Source organism: Mytilus edulis, chromosome 10, assembly GCF_963676685.1.
Source record: "Mytilus edulis chromosome 10, xbMytEdul2.2, whole genome shotgun sequence".
In the NCBI taxonomy this organism is placed as follows: Eukaryota; Metazoa; Mollusca; class Bivalvia; order Mytilida; family Mytilidae; genus Mytilus; species Mytilus edulis.
The window spans coordinates 58,588,749-58,610,398 of NC_092353.1; the positions used below are offsets into that span (position 1 = coordinate 58,588,749).

The 21,650-nt window shown below is 30.0% G+C and overlaps 1 protein-coding gene across 1 annotated transcript; it reads left to right on the forward strand.

Moving 5' to 3' along the window:
* The first annotated feature begins 294 nt into the window (after positions 1-294).
* LOC139491554 (uncharacterized) lies at positions 295-21,650 on the forward strand. The gene is made up of 11 exons (XM_071279303.1): positions 295-433; positions 1,785-1,889; positions 3,010-3,165; positions 3,958-4,101; positions 6,219-6,338; positions 12,417-12,542; positions 14,124-14,228; positions 17,862-17,978; positions 19,167-19,286; positions 19,700-19,731; positions 20,543-21,650. Exons 2-11 carry the CDS (start codon positions 1,817-1,819, stop codon positions 21,578-21,580), a joined length of 2,031 nt encoding a protein of 676 aa, XP_071135404.1. The 5' UTR covers positions 295-433; positions 1,785-1,816; the 3' UTR covers positions 21,581-21,650.

Below are 21,650 nucleotides of genomic sequence, written 5' to 3' on the forward strand. Positions count from 1 at the left end.
CAACTTTAGACTTTTTTTTTTATCATAAAGTAAGTTTATTATGTATTTATGTTCAGACGCACATGAAACAGTAAAATAAAAACTAAACACACATTCAGTTTTTTTCTACGAGATTGATTTTAAATTCAAATATAAATATCGCTTAACATTCGAACAAATTAAAATCGAAAAAGTAGCAAACCACATGAACTAACAATTTTAGTGTAATGTAGATAGGGTTAAACTTCGAATGTCACATGTTTAACAGTTGATTTAACCGATAATACATGTTCTATAAATAAAATGTTAAAATCAGTCTATACAATGTTAAACCGCTAGCCGATACAAAATTCAATGTTAAATTCAGGTCATGCAAGGTTGAATAATTTTAAACCAAATTAAAGTTACAATTCAAAATATAGTACAATATGTAGGATTTATAATGCATACAAAGGTAGGATCTCGTATAATCTTATGTAAACAAAGTGGTTTGCAGACATGTTGTATATACATTTAAAGGAGGTAAATAAGAATATTTTACACAGATAAAATAAATTCGATACAATGTACCTACACATATCATGTAACATGTGTAATAAGATAACTAAAATTCTTCATATCTCCTTCAATACCATTTTACTACTAGTTTAATATTAAATTTTTTCTCTTTAACTGATACATGTAAAATACCTGATAGAAATGGTCTGAAATTTACCTATGTAGAATGTTATGCTAGATGTTTAAGAAAACAAATTAGGTTGTTTGTAAACATACATTTAGTTAATAAAATCAACTAGTTGAGCACAACAAAAATACCCATCAAAACCCCTTAAAAATTTGATATTTCTGAAGTTAAATATCTAGTATCTAATTTATTATATCTTATGTATACAGACATTTGTTTCCCTTTGTTGTGATGACATAAACATCAAGGAAAATTACTTCCTGGTTTAAAAGTACGTTGACATCTTTTGTGTATTTGTGTTAAAAACAGATATGTTGATTTTTAATGACCAATGTCATAGGACATTTCGTATGCATTGACCATTAAATGTGGTAGGTGTTTTCCAACAAGAAATGTAGAAGAATTTTTGGTTTCGTTTAAGACACAAGAAGATTGGAATTTACGAGTTCAATGTTAAGATTTTAATCAAACGACAATTGTGAAAGTTTGGTAAATATATATCATTTCGGAGCGAAAGAAAAAGACAAAAGGATACCCTCCACGGATCTTCAGCTGATATATCAAATGATAAATCCAAAATGTTTACAATTCCAAGCAACTATTAAATAGTTATTTGAGGTAATTAAAATAGAAAATTCATGACACACGTATTTTTATTTGAAAAGATGTTCTATTATACAATATTTAATTGCCTTTAACTTTGCATATATATAATAACAGCTATTAATATAATTATTTGTTTCCAATGTCTGTCACTAGCATATCCAAAAGTCTTATAGAGGACAAAATACAGTATAATGATATAAGAGTACTGTATATGCATACGAGTTCATCATATTATATCATATATGATATTTTGAAACCATCAAAAGCTGCCATCTTCACAAATCGCCACCAATTTAAAAACAAAAAACGCTTGTAGAAAAAGTAATTTTGATAAACAGAAATTATGAAATGTATTCTATTCAGTGCAGTTTAACATGTTTAACATCAACATCACAAAGATTTAAAAAAAAAAAACAAAGCATGTTTCTTCAGTATTTAGAGATTTGCTGTACAAGCAGCAAGCTTTAATCTATAGGCGATTCATTATTCAATATATTATTTGTATAATTCATAGTTCAGTATGTAGACGACTTTTAGCAAAGCACCATGAACAACGAAGGAATGACCACAGTTTATATCCAAGACATCAGTACATCCCCACAATGCATACAGCAAACAGGTACACATAAATTTGGCATTAAAAATTAAACGATATAGATTTATAAATTTACTGCATTCTAATTAGTGATTTGGCTTAGTCTCAAAAATGTAGTCGAGCATTCAATCTAGGTAAAATGAGAGCAAAAACAAATAGTAATAGGGCAATTGTTGTTGTTTGGAATAAATGTATTTGAGATTTAATTGGGATAATTATCCAAAATGGGTTTATTTTGGGAAAGTTTTTCGTTCATATAATATAAGTACAATAATGGAAGCCACGTGTAGAGATATATGCTTACCTTTTGCGGTGCACCTGGGATCATTCACGTTTTCGGAGGGCTTTTTGTTAGTCAGGCTTTAGATGTATATACCGTTGTTTGACTTTTCGGTTTTTTTTATATAGTTTTTTTGCAATGGAGATGTCAGTTTGTTACTGACTATTGAGTTAAAATTTCAGTTCGTCTCCCTTGAACAATCAGATAAAACAAAGATATTTATACAAAAAGAGTTTTAGATAATTAGCAGGCAACGACACACTCTGAAACAGGTCTGATCTAATATATGTGAAAAACTAAATCACACGACAACAAACCATTTCATATCTATTTCAATGACATGTAAACGACATGTCTATCCGTTTTATGTTTTTTTTTATTTTAAAGAAAACTTGATCCAAGAAAATATATTGTATTTATAATTTCATGGCTGTATTCGCGGGGATTTAAAAGAATTTTTTTTTAACCTCTTGTATTGTTTCACTGAAATAAATTTAGGAATAATGATATTTTCAATTTGCCAAAATATGCAAATACTTTTCAAGAGTAAAAATGATTCTTATAACAGCATTTAAAGAAAGGTTTTGAAAGTACACCATAAGAAAATATGATTACATGCCGACCAATAAGACAATTACCTGATACTATTAAAAAAAAAATGGGTTTAGAAACTATAGATCACACACGTAAGACCAATGAGACAAATATCAAACCATATTGGATCTAAAAAACAAATCATTTTTAATAACTTTGTATTATTATGAATCATTCACCTGTGCGACTAAACATTTGAACCTTTAATATAAACTTTTATGTACGTTTAATGTCAAACACTTATGAATTTTGATTGAATTTGCAAAATAGAAACCGATCATAAAAACCAGGAAGAAACTGAAACGTTAGCAGACCGCATAAAGATATTTTTCAAGAGTATTTTGTGTGGGAATAAACTTGAGTTGACCACTAACCTTAAAGTGGAGGTCAGTGAGCAAGATAATTTCCAGGTTAGAATGGAAACAGGTAAAGTAGAGAATATCTATGAATAATTTAATCTAATAAATACAATTATGGTTATTAATGTACATTTGTATACGTATGTTCACGTGGCACAATAAGTGCACAATAAGTGTACAATTATCAGAAAGAAAGCTCATAGTGAAAAAGTAATACTATTTATTTCACATTAAGATGAAAACACATAGTGCAATTAACGCGAAAAAAAAACGACCAAAAATGCAGGAAACGCGTCTTGCGTATACGTATACAAAAAATAAGTTGGATATGATTTATTAATGATTAAACAACTGGATTGATGACACTGCTATTGGAGTTTCGTCAAGAGGGATCTATCCAGGCGAGTAGTCAACACTTTCGTGCTGACATAAAATAGCATTGACACATGCCTGATATGGCCGTTTTCTGTAAATTTATTATTTCAAAGATATTGAGTTATTCCAAACATTTTTTTTCTCACCAGGTATATAATTATATCCTCAACCGTATGTATACAATTTTTCGGAATAATTGACGAACTCTTTAACTTAGTTTTTTAATAATGTCATCCTTCACATATTTCAATATAAGTCTATCTTTTTTCATCAGCTGTAGAAGAAATGTTTGTGTTGCGTACTGCATAGTACACTTTTCATTTTGTTGACTTTTTTGCATTTGACACACTGCTCGCACAACGTATCATATGGTTTATTTTTATTAAATCAATTTGGTAATGTTTTCAATTTAACTTTTGATTGCATTCGATTGAGTTTTCTCTATTCATAGTTTCAGTCGCATATATCTATGCTTTATTTTCAGACAAAACCAGTAATGAGGTCAACGTTTTCGTTACAATTCCTAGATATTTTCATTTCCAACGTTTTGAAAGCAGTTATGCAGCCAAATGTTTTGATGCTGTCATCTTCCGGGATCTGTCAAATCCCAAAACAACCCAAACTTCGGGTATGTATGTATTATAATTTTGAAATTTATACGAGGATTGATAAAACTAGTGGGCAATTTAATTAGTGATTTGAGGAATTTCTGATTTATTGTTCAACAAAATGTTCGTTTGAAGCATGGTAGAAAAATAAATGTACGTTAACGTATTTATATAGTTTTTGTTCAACAAAATGTATGTTTGAAATTTTGTTAGAAAAAACATAAGACACCAGTTTATACTCTTGCCTTATACAAATGGGTTTGTTCAATTAAAAAGAAAACTATTTTCTTTGTGTATTCAACATGTGTTCAATATTACTTTTGAACATGTGATGCTATGGATAATCAAACTGATCGCAAGGAGAAAGAGGCACACATTTTGTTGCAATATTTAGCTACACACTTTTACATAAACCTTCACATCGGATACCAACACTGGCGTTCTTGTAGATCCGGCGTTAACACCTATTTGAATGAATGACGATATGAGCTACCGATAGTAGCGGTTTTAACTTGTTCTACATATGAACTTTCAAACAATACACCTGGACCTGTAAGAAATAACTTCCAACAGGTTTGTTACTCCTCCAATAGGTCTTTCGGACAAAAATCAACTCGACATAAACAGTCTGAATAGTTCTTACTTTGTCCTTGTGACTTATGACAAAGTTAACCCGATAATGATCCGTTACTAAAGTAAAACTCAAACCCAGTTTTCTGCTAAACTCTTGATTAACAAAACTTATATCTAAGTTAGCTTATGGTGTGAACTGCTCAATAATAAGCAAACTTTGGGTCAGGACAGCTTCGCATCGATTTGTAAACTAATTTAAGATGCTTTTTGTTTCCTTTGCTCGATATAAGCAATTTATTTATAAATTTAAACGGAGTAGGAAAGATATTCAAATATGTTGTGTTACAAATAAAACAGCTGAATGAAACTTGAAAAAAGAGGTTATGTATACTTTATGTCGAGTGTCTTATTCTTTCCAGTTTGAAAATGAAAAAGTTCGGGTACACTTGAAAACTCACACAAATATATTTCTGATGGCACAATCAAGTTTGATATTTGATGATTAACTGTACATGTATGAAGATATTATAAATTAGTTATTTGGTAGCCTACAGCTGATTGTTCGAAATAAATGGCATTAATATTGGTATAAAGTAACTACAAATTAATGAAGATGTGAGTCAAGAGCGCCAATAATTCTATGTTATATTCAAAATACTATTCTAATGATTAAATACCATTAGCCTTAATTATCCTTTTATTCAAAAATTTGTCCAAACATCATTCAAAACTGAATAACAATGTACTATTATTATTTATACATGTTATACGTGACCTATACATGCTATAGTGGTTTAACTAATATGTTATATGGTCTCTGTTGGAGAGTTGTCTCATTGTCAACCATGCCACATCTTCTTATTGTTTATTTTTAAATGGTATGCCGTTATCTTTAATCAATTAAATTGGTTGCGTAATAATAAACGACACCAATATTGGTGACAACTACAACAATTTTCTGTTACATTTATTTAGAAAGAAAAGCGTTATATTTTTAAAAAGAAATTAAGCAAAATTAAATAACATTATTCTAGAAATCTCAGAATCAATCAACACTGACATTACTTTTGTACTGAAATTTTAACTTAATATGGTGATACATGTCTTATAAATGGCCCATACATTTAGTACCTCAAGAACAAATTGAAGATTGAAGCACACAAACATGAACACTTATATAACGAATCGTAATTTTTAATTGTAATGGCAAACATTTCTTAAATCTTGCTGAACATTACTTCAAAATGACTAAAATTTAATAGAAAACAAGTATTGGCATTCTTTGTATAACAAACGTTATGCCGGCATCAATAAACAATGCAAACAATTTTGACTTTATAAAGAAATATGTACAGTATTATGAATCCGCAAATGTGGTTATTAAACCAGAAATAAATTCTTATAATGACAAATATAAGTATAAACAAGAGTGCTAATATCATTTGTTCTTACACAAAATATTTATAAGGTCAATAAGTAGATATGTCATCTACATTGATTGTATCCTTTGTATCAAACATTTTGTATCATTAAATCAACACACAACAACATTTCTCATTCACAGGAAATCATGTTAACAATTTAAATGTCGAAAGAGCTTCCAAACCTCGCGATGATGGACATAGCTTAACTCTCACTTGTGATCTAATTGCTGCAAACCTTACTGAAACACAGGCCAGTGATGGTATGTATATAAACTTCAAGCCCATAGTGTTTACAACTAGGGATATCAATTCAGTGATTGTTGTTTTTTCAATCGAACTTGACCATTTACAAACATTGGTTCAACAGTTTATATGAGACATAAATCTTAAACTATTCGAAATATTATTCAAACAAAAGGGGGAAAATGATTTTTAAAATATAGACGAATATATTACATGTATAACGTAAATGTTTAAATCACTATTGCAAGCAGATTTTTTTTTATTTAAAAATTAAACCTAAATGAGACACCAAAAACAAACACGATTTTTTTTTGGTTGATGAATTGGAAACTTTGGGAGTATATTAGATACACATTTTGGAGAAATTCCTACATTTTAAAAACAGACACGCACCATCGCACATAATTATATATAACTATGAATAATTACATTTTGACAACTATAGCAGATGCCATAGTTATCAAAGGTACCAGGATTATAATTTAGTACGCCAGACGCGCGTTTCGTCTAACCTAAGATGCAAAATACAATGTATATGATGTTTTGAAGTTGAGCAATGGTGTTATCATCCATAACCACTTTTATTAAAAAATGAATGACATACAGCTAACATATAAGACACAAGAAAGTTTTAAAAATTTCGACTCGTATCAATACCGCTGCTTTTTGATGTTAGTCGATCAATGTGACCAGCACTACAAACTGCTCAGATTCTGAATTGACCAGTTTTTGTGCTCGACCAGTAAAATCGAGCACACATTTTACTCGACTAGTCTCGACATTGTCTCGACTGTACTTAACTGTACTTAAGTGTACTCGACTAGTCTCGACATTGTCTCGATTGTACTTAACTGTACTTAAGTGTACTCGACTAGTCTCGACATTGTCTCGACTGTACTTAACTGTACTTAAGTGTACTCGACTACGTCTCGACTTTACTTAATTAGTCTGATTCAGTACTTAATGGTCTTTGTGTAGTCTGAAATGGTCTTGACCAAGGCTTGACCTGTCTCGACCTGTCTTGACTAGTCTCGACCTGTCTCTACTAGTCTCGACGCAGTCTCAACCAGTCTCGACCTGTCTCGACTAGTCTTGACCTTCAAATTTAGTTTTGACTGGTGTAAATCAGCCCATCTAACTCAATTAAATATTGATCTTACAAAATTCAAGCTTATAAGGTAGTTTGATTTATTGCTGTTAAATGAAAGAATTTAATTTTACAATTTGTCAATATAAAAATTATCATATAAAAATTCAGATAGGCATCTTTAATTTTTTTTATAACTTTTTCAAATCAACTTGGATTTTCATCAAACTATGCAGCTATCTTAGATATATATCAAGCTCACTGAATCCCATTTCATTTAGTTTTTTGTTGTATTGCTGTAAAATTTAAGAATTAAAGTAATCTTGGTAAAAAAAGCTAGGATTTTCCATTTGGACAAAATAGAGATAGTACACTTTAATTTTTTTTATAACTTTTTCAAATCAACTTGGATTTTCATCAAACTATGCAGCTATCTTAGATATATATCAAGCTCACTGAATCCCATTTCATTTAGTTTTTTGTTGTATTGCTGTAAAATTTAAGAATTAAAGTAATCTTGGTAAAAAAAGCTAGGATTTGCCATTTGGACAAAATAGAGATAGTACACTTTAATTTTTTTCATAACTTTTTCAAATCAACTTAGATTTTTATCAAACTCTACAACTGTCTTTGCAATATATTGATCTTACTGAATCATAGGGTGTTATTTTGTTTGGTGTATTTCTGTTAAATTTAAGAATTTAATTAATCTAGGTCAAAAAGCTACAATATTAGAAATATATCTTTCCTCATAATTTCGGAAAAAGTATATATAAGATAGTTATATAATTCCTTTAATGTTTTATTCATTTTGATATATATTATATAAATATATCAAAAAGGGATGAAACATTAAAGAAATTATTAAAATAGTTCTTCTGATTTGTGGTGATTTATAAAGCAATACCTTCTGCTTGGGGCAAACTTATTAAAATATCACATCTACCAGAGAGTTTTAAATTCTAAATAACATTTATTCAAAGCTGCAACATCCTGTTAAATCTAAATCGCAAGGCTGTTTTAATTCACTAGATAAGTAATACACGAGTTTAAGAAAAGTAGGACTTTCTTTTTACCTGTTAAACTCACGTGTACTGATGTAATTAAATCATGTATAGTGCCATGTCAATTAAATATTTTAAGATTTGATTAAAATAAATTTATACTGTAACTTTGGAACACATTTCTTTTTTTAAAGGTTATCAAGAATTGTCATGAAAGTTCATGATTTTAACAAAAAAAGGTGTTTATTTTGTTTAAGCTGATTTGAAAAAAGTTATGAAATCTTAAAAAAGACACCTTTTTTTTTTGGTTAAAACAAACATTTAATATCATTTATATATGAGGAAAGATATATTTCTAATATCGTAGCTTTTTGACCTACATGTAGATTAATTAAATTCTTAAATTGGACAGAAATACACCAAACTAAATAACAACCTATGATTAAGTAAGATCAATATATTGCAAAGATAGTTGTAGAGTTTATTTGAAAAAAGTTATGAAAAAAATTAAAGTGTACTATCTCTATTTTGTCAAAACTGCAAATCCTAGCTTTTTTTTACTTAGATTAAATTAATTCTTAAATTTGACAGCAATACACCAAACTTCATAACAACCTGGGATTTAGTAAGATTGATACATCACCAACTTAAAGGTAGCTATATAGTTTGAATAAAATCAAAGTTGATTTGAAAAAGTTATTAAAAAACTTAAAGTGTACTATCTCTATTTTGTTCGAAATGCAAATTCTATCTTTTTTTACCTAGATTAATTTAATTCTTAAATTTGACAGCAATACAACAAGAAACAAAATAACCTGGGATTCAGTAGGCTTAATATATATCTAAGATAGCTGCATAGTTTGATGAAAATCCAAGTTGATTTGAAAAAGTTATGAAAAAAATTAAAGTGTACGATCTCTATTTTGTCAAAACTGCAAATCCTAGCTTTTTTACTTAGATTAAATTAATTCTTAAATTTGACAGCAATACACCAAACTTCATAACAACCTGGGATTTAGTAAGAATAATACATCACCAAGGTAGCTATATAGTTTGAATAAAATCAAAGTTGATTTGAAAAAGTTATTAAAAGTATTAAAGTGTACTATCTCTATTTTGTCCAAATGGAAAATCCTAGCTTTTTTTACCAAGATTACTTTAATTCTTAAATTTTACAGCAATACAACAAAAAACTAAATGAAATGGGATTCAGTAACCTTGATATATATCTAAGATAGCTGCATTGTTTGATGAAAATCCAAGTTGATTTGAAAAAGTTATAAAAAAAATTATAGATGCCTATCTGAATTTTTATATAATAATTTTTATTTTGACATATTGTAAAATTTAATTCTTTCAATTCACAGCAATAAAATAAACTACCTAATAAGCTTGAATTTTGTAAGATCAATATTTAATTTAGTTAGATGGGCTTATTTACACCAGTCAAAACTAAATTTGAAGGTCAAGACTAGTCGAGACAGGTCAAGACTAGTCGAGACAGGTCGAGCCTTGGTCAAGACCATTTCAGACTACACAAAGATCATCAAGTACTGAATCAGACTAATTAAGTAAAGTCGAGACTAGTCAAGACAGGTCGAGACAGGTCGAGCCTTGGTCAAGACCATTTCAGACTACACAAAGATCATCAAGTACTGAATCAGACTAATTAAGTAAAGTCGAGACCTAGTCGAGTACACTTAAGTACAGTTAAGTACAGTCGAGACAATGTCGAGACTAGTCGAGTAAAATGTGTGCTTGATTTTACTGGTCGAGCACACAAACTGGTCAATTCAGACTCTGAGCAGTTTGTAGTGCAGCTAAATAGTTAGTGCTTTGAACATGATGAACCTTACGTGATTTGTATCATACCTTTTTTTAAACAATTATCCCGTCCATAAATGAGAAAACAAATTGATTGTCCAACTGAGGTTCTAACTACAACCAAATATACATAAGTAGTTTAGGTCCCTTTGGTCATGTGCATATTTCGGTACCTAACGTATTATATGTACGATGCATTTGAAAATGTCGTTTGTTTCCAGTTCGTCTGATTTGATCTTGATCAATACATGCATAAAAGTAAAACAAAGCTGTTTAAAACTAAATATTATTTTAAACATCATGAAAAGTTTTTTTCCGGCTGTATGCGCATGAATTACATGAATATGTTAATATGCATTTAGTTATAAGAATCATTAGATTATAAATGAAATTTTTCAAAATTTGTATGCAGGATATTATAATTTATATAAGATTTAGTCAAAGATAGATGAATCAATCAGTTAAAATTCTTATTAATTTTAAAATATAAATAAAAAATTAAGTTAAAGTCAGGAATATGACAGTTGTTTTCTGTTCGTTTTATGTGTTTGTGAAGGGACTTTCCGGTAATCGTTGATTTATCATAAGAGTTCTGTTTTTTGTATGTTTGTTAGTTTTCATTTTGTAATACTATTTTGATATATGAGCAAAGTTTTTATTTGTACAACCATTAAATGACTGACAAAAAAAATAAAGTCATGTTTTGTTTTCATTATAAAGAATACTATACCAAATTCATCAATGTAATAGAGAAAATTGAACAATTTGTATTTGCTTGTAAAAACAGAGAGAATTCACAATGTTACACAGACAGTTGGTTTTCAAGGTGATATGTAAGTGGGCGATAGCAGATTACAATCTGAGCATGGTGCGTATACCGACTGCGGGCAGAGAAGGGCAAATCTTCTTCCAACTTACTATACATTGTTATATGAAACCGCGATTTACTATCTTTTCTATATGTTTTAATGCTACAGTTAAATATTGTTATCATGTGTATTAAAAATGAAATCCTCAAAAGTTCTGCAATAGAAAAAGACAGTACATAAACTTTTAAACATACAATATTTACATGTTGTATTGAACTAATTATAAGAGGGGGGTTAGTATGAAGCCTGTAATTGGTTGGTAATCTAAACTTCTAAACAATCTAAAGATTGACATAATATAAAATATTTACAGAAAAGATGTATCGATGTAATAAAACACAGGTAAGCTTCGAGCTATAAATCATTGGTATGTTAACGAAATATGTCACAAAATCAGATATCAGATACAGTATAGCCTTTGATTTAGTCAGGTTTCACGAATTCTGTCATTTTTTCCCTGTTGAATACAATATTTTGTTAATACATTTTTAATATACAAAAAAAAGAGTTTGGCATACTGTGAAATATGTATCTTCCTATTACAGACAAGCCAGGGCAATAGCTTCATCCGGCTTTAAACACTGCTGCATACAACTTCAAATTAAATTTACAAATTTAATAATGATAAAATAAAAAAGTAAAGCAGTAGTTGAAAAAGCTTACCATCGCTACAGCTTTTTCATTGCGAAGTTTACGTTTTTCTTGTTGTTTTCAAGATTATTGTCAGGATGTCCAAAATACTTATAACATATATATTTTTGAAATACTTAAGATAGTATTATAACTGTGGTAGCAACAGGAACTTTCTTAATAATATTGATTTATTTCAATCCGGTTACATTCTTTTATGTTCCCTGCTCTAGGATAAGCTATATACAATAATAAATTAAGTTTAAGAATAGCAAGGAAGGACTTCAGTCTTTTAAAGTATTTTTCTTTGGTATGCCTCACCAGGATGCTCTAACTTCAAAAGTGTTGTAACCAGCAAATTTTAAAGCTGGTGTACATGTTTTACCAAAATGAAACTGCAAGAAATAATCAAGTCATCATTGATCAATCATACCAATTTTGTTGGAAATTTTTCAACTTTAGAATAGGAACAATATCTAATTTTGATTCACGCATTTGGAAGGTTTATCTACAATTAAGTTAGTACCGCAACAATTCACAGCAGCCTGGTACTACGTGGACTGTGTTGAACATGTTCCTAAGAATAAATATAACTTTATTTACCGCTTTCATCTATTATTTTTCACCTCCTTTTTTTTTAAAAAGGAACTGAACAAATAACGATGTCCTTTCTTGTTATAGAAACATATGCACCTCATACACACGAACAGTCAACCGTAGAACTTTCGAAAGACGTAGAAAATCTAGAAAATCATGTTGAGTTGATTTCTGAGTTACCACCTAGTGATAGAAGAGGGGCAAAAAATAGTATGTATACATCGTTTAACGTAGCGTCAGATTTTCTTAAGCCAGTAGTAATACATAATTTATAGTACCGCTTATAATATTCTATAAAATTAAATGATTACAAGTTCTTTTGTAAATTGCACGACTTATAATCTTATTGGAATAGTCAGTATGACTCCGTTTTCGATAGATCATTTGTTACTTTATCGAGAACTTTTATCGTTCAGGTTCGTCATTATGTCTCAGTAATTTTATTTTGTATTTTGAAATGATCAACACTAATAAAGGTAAAAAAATAGGTTAAGAGGAATAACAGGAATACTTTGTATAATGTTGTTTTACTGTCATTATCTAATCATCTTTGTGGTATTTAAATACCTATTGCCTGACCAGTATAAAAAATTATCAACACAATTTGTCCATTGAAATTGTATAATAGGTATTGTGAGAGCTCATCAACAGGTGGTCATTTAACTACCCAGTAAAAAATCTTCACTATTCCTACTGTAAAAGTTAAAAGTTAAATGACTGATAGCTAGCTTGCTTCTCTCATGTATCATGACCAATGTCCTGAATAGACTATTCTATTTAGATATGGGACATTTTAAGCCATTTCTTTTTGTGTCTCTAAATAGTCAAGATGGAAATTTCAATCAGTGAATTTAGTTTAGAAAAAAGTTGATATATGTTTGCTTCATGGTGTTTTTAATGTTGGATGTATTTTAAGTTTCTGATTCCTGATATGGAAAAAAAGTGTTTTTGAAATGGACTTTTTGGGATAGCCCATCTAATTGTGAATAATTCTTCAAGATGAATTATGTGTGGCTTGGCGTTTTCTAATGGGATATATTTTCTTGTTATTATACGATTCCTGAAATTTAGTAGTAGTGATGCGAAGTTTCATTTAATATTCAGGATCTACTTGGAATTACTGTTAAAAAAAATATTTTCAATATATCAAAAAAAAGTACAAATGGCTTTAGTTAGTGAAAAGAAATTTCAGTGCTTTATTCTTCTTTATAAAAGTGGGATTTACCAGCAATGATTTATTTGTGATTGTAAGCGAAATAAATAATTTTACAATAAATATCGTTATTAAAAGAACAAATAGTGTATTAAATGTAAAATGTCCCATACCTAAATAGAATAGTCCATTCAGGACATTGGACACGAGGAAAGCAAGCAAGCTATCATTCATTTAAATAAGCTCTGCCAAAAACAAACCAGGTAAATCTACAGGTAGTTAAATGACCACCTGTTGATAATAGCTCTCACAATACCTATTGTACAATTTAAATGGACATATTGTATTAACATTTTTTTGAACTGGTCAGGCAATGGGTAATTCACTACCACAAAGGTTATTAGATAAGCACAGTAACTGTTTTGATAAATATTTGCTAGTAATAAACATGATACTGTTTTCCTCTACCAATATCAGAAGATTTATAAGATTTAACTAAAGAAAGGAATGTTCTTTTCTTGTTTTAAGAATAATACAAAAAACAGTCGAAGATCAAAATTAATTAGCGAAGATCAATTTAATTAGCAGTGTCACCAAGAGTTTTCAATTATGAAGTTTCAGATGTTTATTCGTTTCAGATATCAACGCAAGCGCCCAGTTACAATTAATTTCTAATCACATCGCCGATGCAACTTATCAAAACCAACTTCCAGTTTTAGATACTGAATATGCACAATGTAAAAGTATGTATATATATGGCTAGTGTATACCCTTCTATAGGAAATTGATTTCTCATAGCTAAAGTGGTATTAGGTGTCAGATTCGGGTTCATTGATTTTACTCGTAATATCGTATTTGGTTTATAACATACTAAAATGTATAACGAAATTACAATAAGGCTAAAATTAGTAATAACAAATTCGTGGAATCAATTCAAGATATACATTTATCATATGTAGTAAATACAGTAGTTTTGCATATTTGATAATTAGCCTGCTGTTTAATCCATATCGCACAACTTTGATGCGCACCCTTTATCGCATACCCTTTATCACACCCCTACTTTTTTTTATTTACCTTAAGTCAGTTTTGTTTGTTTTTTTTTGCTTAAGATGGTACCTAACACTACAGGGAGATAACTCTGTTAAATCAGCAGAACGTTTTAATCACGTTGTGTTCATATGGGAATATTAAGCTTCTCAATGATCAAAATAAGTGTTTGTCAAACTGCTATATAATCAGTGTAATTTTTCTGATTAAATGGTTGGTTCAAATTTTTTGAAATTTTTATATTTTTGTCAAAGGGTCAAAGTAAATACTTTGTCAAAATTTTAAGAAAATTAAACAATGCAAATTAGTTTAAGTTAAAGTGATAGGTACCACCTTAAGAAAAATTTTCCTCAAAGTAGGTCAATTTTTTGAATGACGTCATTGTTTGGGATGTGACGTCACGAACGTCAAGTTTTCATATTATATGTGACGTCACGAACGTCAAGTTTTCATATTGTATGTGACGTCACAAACGTCAAGTTTTCATATTTTTTGGCACACTAAATGCAACTATAAAAAATGCAAAACACACAAATAAATACAATAATACACAAAATATTTTTAAAACAACAGCACTCAAATTGTAAGGTAACCCAGGTGCTTCGGATAAGTAAAAAGTAAAAACACAAAAATACTGAACTCCGAGGAAAATTCAAAAAGGAAAATCAAAAATCAAAAGGCATAATCAAAAGTCCAAGCACATCAAACGAATGGATAACAACTGTCATATTCCTGACTTGGTACAGGCATTTTCTAATGTAGAAAATGGTGGATTGAACCTGGTTTTATAGCTAGCTAAACCTCTCACTTGTATGACAGTCGCATCAAATTCCATTACATTGTCAACGATGCATGAACAAAACAAACATACTCAAAGAGTAAAAATGTCAAAAATAGGGGTACAACAGTCAATATTGTGTTATCATCTTAATATCACTACATAAACAACAACTGTAACAAAGTAGCACAAAAAGGCATACATCAAATTTAACATTCTCATTTTGCTTTTCCTATACGGCTGAATTTATCTATGTAAAGTCTACCCATAAATGAAAGAAGGTTTTCATTACTGGTGTAAAATTACGCGTTTGAAATTTGCACAGGTAGACATAAAAATAATTTTGTCGTATGACGGCATACATAAATGCAGACTCACGTAAAGTAGATATAACAAAAAACAGACTTACAGTAAAAATAATAAATAAAATAATGGTGTGGTTCAAAGTATGACGGGATACATAAGTACAGTTTCACGTCAAATACGGTTGAATTTATCTATGTAAAGTCTACCCATAAATGATAGAAGGTTTTCATTACTGGTGTAAAATTGCGCGTTTGAAATTCGCACAGGTGGACATAAAAATAATTTTGTCGTATGACGGCATACATAAATGCAGACTCACGTAAAGTAGATATAACAAAAACCAGATTTAACAGTAAAAGTAATAATAATAATAAATAAAACAATGGTGTGGTTCAAAGTATGACGGGATACATAAGTACAGTTTCACGTCAAATGTATATCATAAAAAACAGACTAAACAGAAAAAGTAGTCTTATTGAATAAAATAGTTTTGTCATTCATAGTATGTCAAGATCCTTAAGTAAAAGTAATATCAATAAATGAAATAATTTTGCCGTTCAAAGTATGTGGTTTTACATAACCACAGAGTCACTTCAAATGAATATCTAAAAAAGACATATACAAGAATACTATAATACGTAATTAAGATGATAACAAACGTCAGTACGCAAAATCTATACTTCAAGACCATCTTGTATTATTTGTGAAGTTGATACGGAATATTTATCAACAAGTTCTGGGTATCTTTCGATGAACTTTTTTAGAAAAAGGACGAGACGTTCTTTGACATATCCCTGGTTCATCAATTTTCTGCTCAGACACTGGTGACGTTTTACAAAGTCTGAATAGGAGCTGCAAGCTCTTGAATACCTAATAAATTGGAAAATGTATATTCCATATGCAGGTGAAGTTGGTATATTACTACTAAGGTGGGGGAAATTGATAATTTCAAAATTAAAATCGTCTCGCTTGTCATAGATTCTGGTACTGAGATGACTGTGTATGTCAAATTCGAGGTATAAGTCTAAAAATGAGGCAGAGGAAGCCGTGTCTGTGGTCTCTTTAATTTCTAGTTCTGGTGGGTATATTAATGGAATCCAATCAGAAAAGTTCGGATTGTTAATGGAAAGAACATCATCAATATATCTGAAAGTGAAATTAAATAACCTGGCTTCTTTGATCTTCTTTTTTTTGACAAGTGTCTGAAGGAACTCCGATTCATATGAAAATAAGAAGAGGAAGAGGTAATAATTGAGCAGTTCTTTTAAGGCCTTTTAAATAACACAAAAGTAGAACTGAAGGTAACCCGGTGCTATGGATCAGAAAACAGTTCATATAATATAATACTCTTCTGTTGAAATAGATGATAAAGTGTATAATACATGGGAAAATCCGGGCCTGAAGGCCCTTGGGCTGATATTGATGTCTCGGGATGATACGACATATGATACGGATTTTGCCATGTTTTATTCTCTATTTATCAGCCTTCTGTCTATATTTTAGTCTATACGCCATCTAATAAACGATATAGATGACATCCGATTTTTTTCAAATGACACATATAGTACAAAAAATGTTGTTTTTTTTCTGATAAGAATGCTTGCAGATATTTTGAAATACTATAATAATTCTTTTTTTTTATATGAAACGCAACTATTGGCGTTAATAATTTCGAATTCTCTGTTTGGAATTAGTAAACTGAAAATTACAATAAATCAGTTGTGTGTGTAATTATTCAGGTGCCTTATGGATACGCACAACGCAATATGATGATGGAAGTGATTAACGACCTTGACTGGCTATACAGCCTTCGCACGGTCGCAACGCAATATAATTAAGTTATTGTGCCTGGCTTCTTTATTTTATGTATCAGTGAAATCATTTTCTTATACATGTTATACCTTCGTCAAATAACAACCTTATTGCAAGTAATTTTTTACATGGTGCTTATATGGTTTTTTCCTTCAAATTCTTAAAAAAAGCAAGCATGATATGAACCCAATTTTAGAATTCGTTCATACGTTTTCGTATAATCCAAAATTTATCAGTTAATATGTGTTCTATAAGGATCACTCATCTTACACGAATGACTAACAACTTTAACATTTCTGACTTTGTATAGGCACTTTCCAGAAAAGAATGATCGGTCGAACCTAGTGATATACTCGTGAAACCTTCAACATACTGCAGTTGTTAATTATTTCGCAATGATAACATAATAAGTACTTTTTTCTTTTAATAGAATATTTCTCTGATATTGAGTCAGAGTCAGATATAAAAGATAGTGAAGACTTTTGTAATCAGCAAAATCAAAGGATACTACTTCAAAGAAATGCGACCGCAGAAAGAGTTCTAAATGGTATGTATAAAAAAAAAGCATAACCAAGTATACTAGAGGTTAAGTTTCAGAGGTATATTGAATATCAGGAAAGAAACAATGATTGTCAATTTATGTAAAAACGTTCAGCAAAAACAAGCCCGATCAATTACCATAAGGCCTAAAAAACAATCTGAAGACCTGGATACATTTCAGATTTATACGTGTTTGATTATTTGAATCGAGTATCTGACAGAATAAAGATATATTAATAATATATCTAATTAAGCATTAATCCAAATTAAGAGTTTCAATTATAATCCTGGTACCTTTGATAACTATCATGTATAGTGTACATATATAATTATTCATATGTTCAATAAGAACATAATGGGTGGGGGCTTCTTACTTATTAGAAGCATCTGCAATCAGCCGTGGCTATTTGTTTGGTTAGTGATGCTCTATTACATGTATAAGTTTAAAAATTGACTTTGGTAAACTTTGTGTCGTTTTGTCCCTTTCGACTTTTGTCATTGAGTGGTAAATAAATATTATAGGTCAAACTACAGCCTTTAACACTGAGCCTTGGAAACTATAAAGGACTTCAAAAAGACTGGTGTTAAACCATTCAAACAGGAAAAACAACAGTCAAATCTATATAAAAATGAGGACCAAAAACATTGATGAACCCACCAACAAACGACAACTTAACGAAAGGGTCCTGACTTAGGACAGTTGAAAACAAATGCAGCGGTAATTTTGTTTTCAATTGATGAGTTTAAATTTCCAGTTGGTATCTTCCACCTCCTTTTAGATACCAAAAAAAAAGTATTAAAAAGGTGGAATCGGATTGCTGTAAAAGTATTTAGATGAGTTGAAGTCTATCAACAGAGTATCCCAAAAGTCACATGTATCAACTCAACTACAATTCAAGCTTCTGTTTCCACCTGTAACTAGTTATGATTTCTATTTGCTAATGAATTCTGAAGATGTAATACCAGATTAAATTTTATTCTACATTCATATATCATGTATATGGTATGAACAATAATAGAAATGTTGAAGTTGATAACCAATGAATTTAAAGGTAGCATTATATATATTCAGTAACTCTTACATCACATCTGGGAACTAATATCTACCTTCGTTTTAAATGTTGTAATTTATTTTATCTATTTTGATCAATCTTGATTTAACCATCAATATCGACGTTTAACTATGTTCCTCTAGATTCTATCAACCTCAATGTTATTGACGCTGTTAACCATACACAGTTGTTAACCAACATGGATCTTTATCGTGTTGGTTTGGAAAGCGAAGAACAGAGAAGCAGCATACAATCGGATGATAGTAATTATTTTGTTTTGTTTGTCATAAAAATATTGAATTAATAATTGATCGATACCACTTTATGTTTTACTTCCTCTTTCTGCTGCAAAATATCATTTCTTTAAATTGATGAAGTCTGACCTAGACACTCTTACAAAATTCTGAAATGATCTGATCATGAGGATAATGTACATCGAAAATTTGATACATAACATTCAAAGTTTTAAGAAGTTAAACACAAAATATCCAAAAAGCCAAATCAAATTAACAAGCTTTGAAATAACATAAAGATTGATAGTTAACAAACTGTAATTCAAATTAAAAGTATATTGCATATAATAAAAAAATGGTACATAACTGAACCAAGCAAAGCTAAATCATCATCTTATCTTAATATTTAGTATGACATAATGCTTATATTTTATATTTTGTAGATACAGCTTCAGCTTTGACTGAGTTAATTAAGGTAACATAGACTGCCTGAAATTAATCGACGTTTAATTTTGTCTCGTCAAATTATTACACATTTTCCCAATTCAGGTCAAGTAAGACTTTAAAAACAAAATACACACCAAGGATCACAAAGAGAATATACATACCGTACCAAACAACAGACAATTTTAACCTCCACAAAACAAGTACATACAAATACACACAAATACAAACGATAATAAACAACACCTTTTCTAGATAGCCTTTCATTAGCACATGTGATGACTTTATCTGAGATATAGCACATTTCCTTACTGTTTAATTTAAGTTTGATGCGACTGTCATCCAAGTAAGAAGTTTAGCTACCTATAAAACCAACTTCAGTCCTCAATTGTCTACATGAGAACATGTCTGTTTCAAGCCAAGAGTATGGCAGTTGTCGTTATTTCGTTTGATGTGTTTGAGCTTTTAATTTTGTCACTTGATTCGGGATTCTGTTTTGAATTTACCACGGAGTTCAGTATTTTTCGGATATTGCTTTTAACAACTTTTACATTTCAAAATGGCAGATGCTTTGTTTATATGCGAATAACATTATATTGTTGTTCTCTTTTTTAAATATCATTAAACTACAACTATAGTAGATCACCATTATACAGACACGCACTGATGTATCTTTGTAAAAGGACTTACTTCTTCATATAATCACTTTTGATATAAATTTAATTTATTTCATATGTTAATTATTTGATTTCGATTATTCAGCTTTTAGTGTTACCGATGAAAATTAATCAAAAAATTTACTTCGAACGAATACATCTTAGAAATTGTTTTTCTCATTTTAGAATGAATCAGATTTATACTCGCCGGTCACCAAAGTTCATTCCTTAAGCAAAGAAACTTGCGTTCAGAGTGGAATCCCTTTAAAGAAATCAACGTTTGTTTTTAAAAGAAATACGAAGGCAACACAAGAAGTTAAATTTTGCCTTTTTGGAAATAATTGTAATCAGTTGTATACACGCAGTGCTGCTCTAACTAAATTCCAGAATTATGCAATATCAACGAAAGACTTTAAGATAATGAAGTTTTTAAGAAGAGACTTTGATGACATCGTTGAGATTTTTGAAAATCAGGAACCATATGAAGGCAAAATAAATGACCTGATACAAATCTTAAAGCAGTTAGAGTCGGAAACATCTCAGCAGATACAGGTTAATGTTCCATTTCAACCTTCTGAGTTTGATTCTAAGTTAGGATCAAGTTCATCTCTAACTGTTGATAAATGGACTGATAAGGTTCTTTCACAGTCCACCAATAGTAGTGAAAGGGCAGAGTTTACTTCCTTTGCAGAAAATAAAACTGAATCTCTGGGAACTACATCCTTAGGTAAAACAAACACTTCTATTTTAAAAGAAACAAATCGATTTAGTGGAATCCTGACAAAAACAGAACCGTCGGAAAATATATCTAGTACGAAAGAGTTAACTTCAGATTCTGAGATTAGAAAATCAATTTCGAAATCAAGAAAGGTTTCTTCTACACATCGAAAATCTGATCCGATGCTGACATCTAGAACAAAAATGGTTGATGCAAAAGTGAAGAAGACTTCTAAATATAAAGCTCCGAAATTTAATATCTTTACAACATTAGATGATGACAAAACTGGTATATCAACTGTTCTGAGAGACGACATAGTGAGACAGGCCATGTATGGTTGGTTTAATAATGAAACGAAAATACAGTTGCAAAGACCATCTATACCTTGGCCTTCAATGCATCCATTATTACCATATAAACTGAGGTACCTAGACGAAGGCCTTGTGGATACTCCTGTAGTTAAGACAAGTTCATCTCCAAATGACTCAACAGATGAAACTGAATAGATATATAACTTTAAATTATTTGTTTTACAATATGTCTATGCTTAATATGAAATACAAGACGTAATATTCA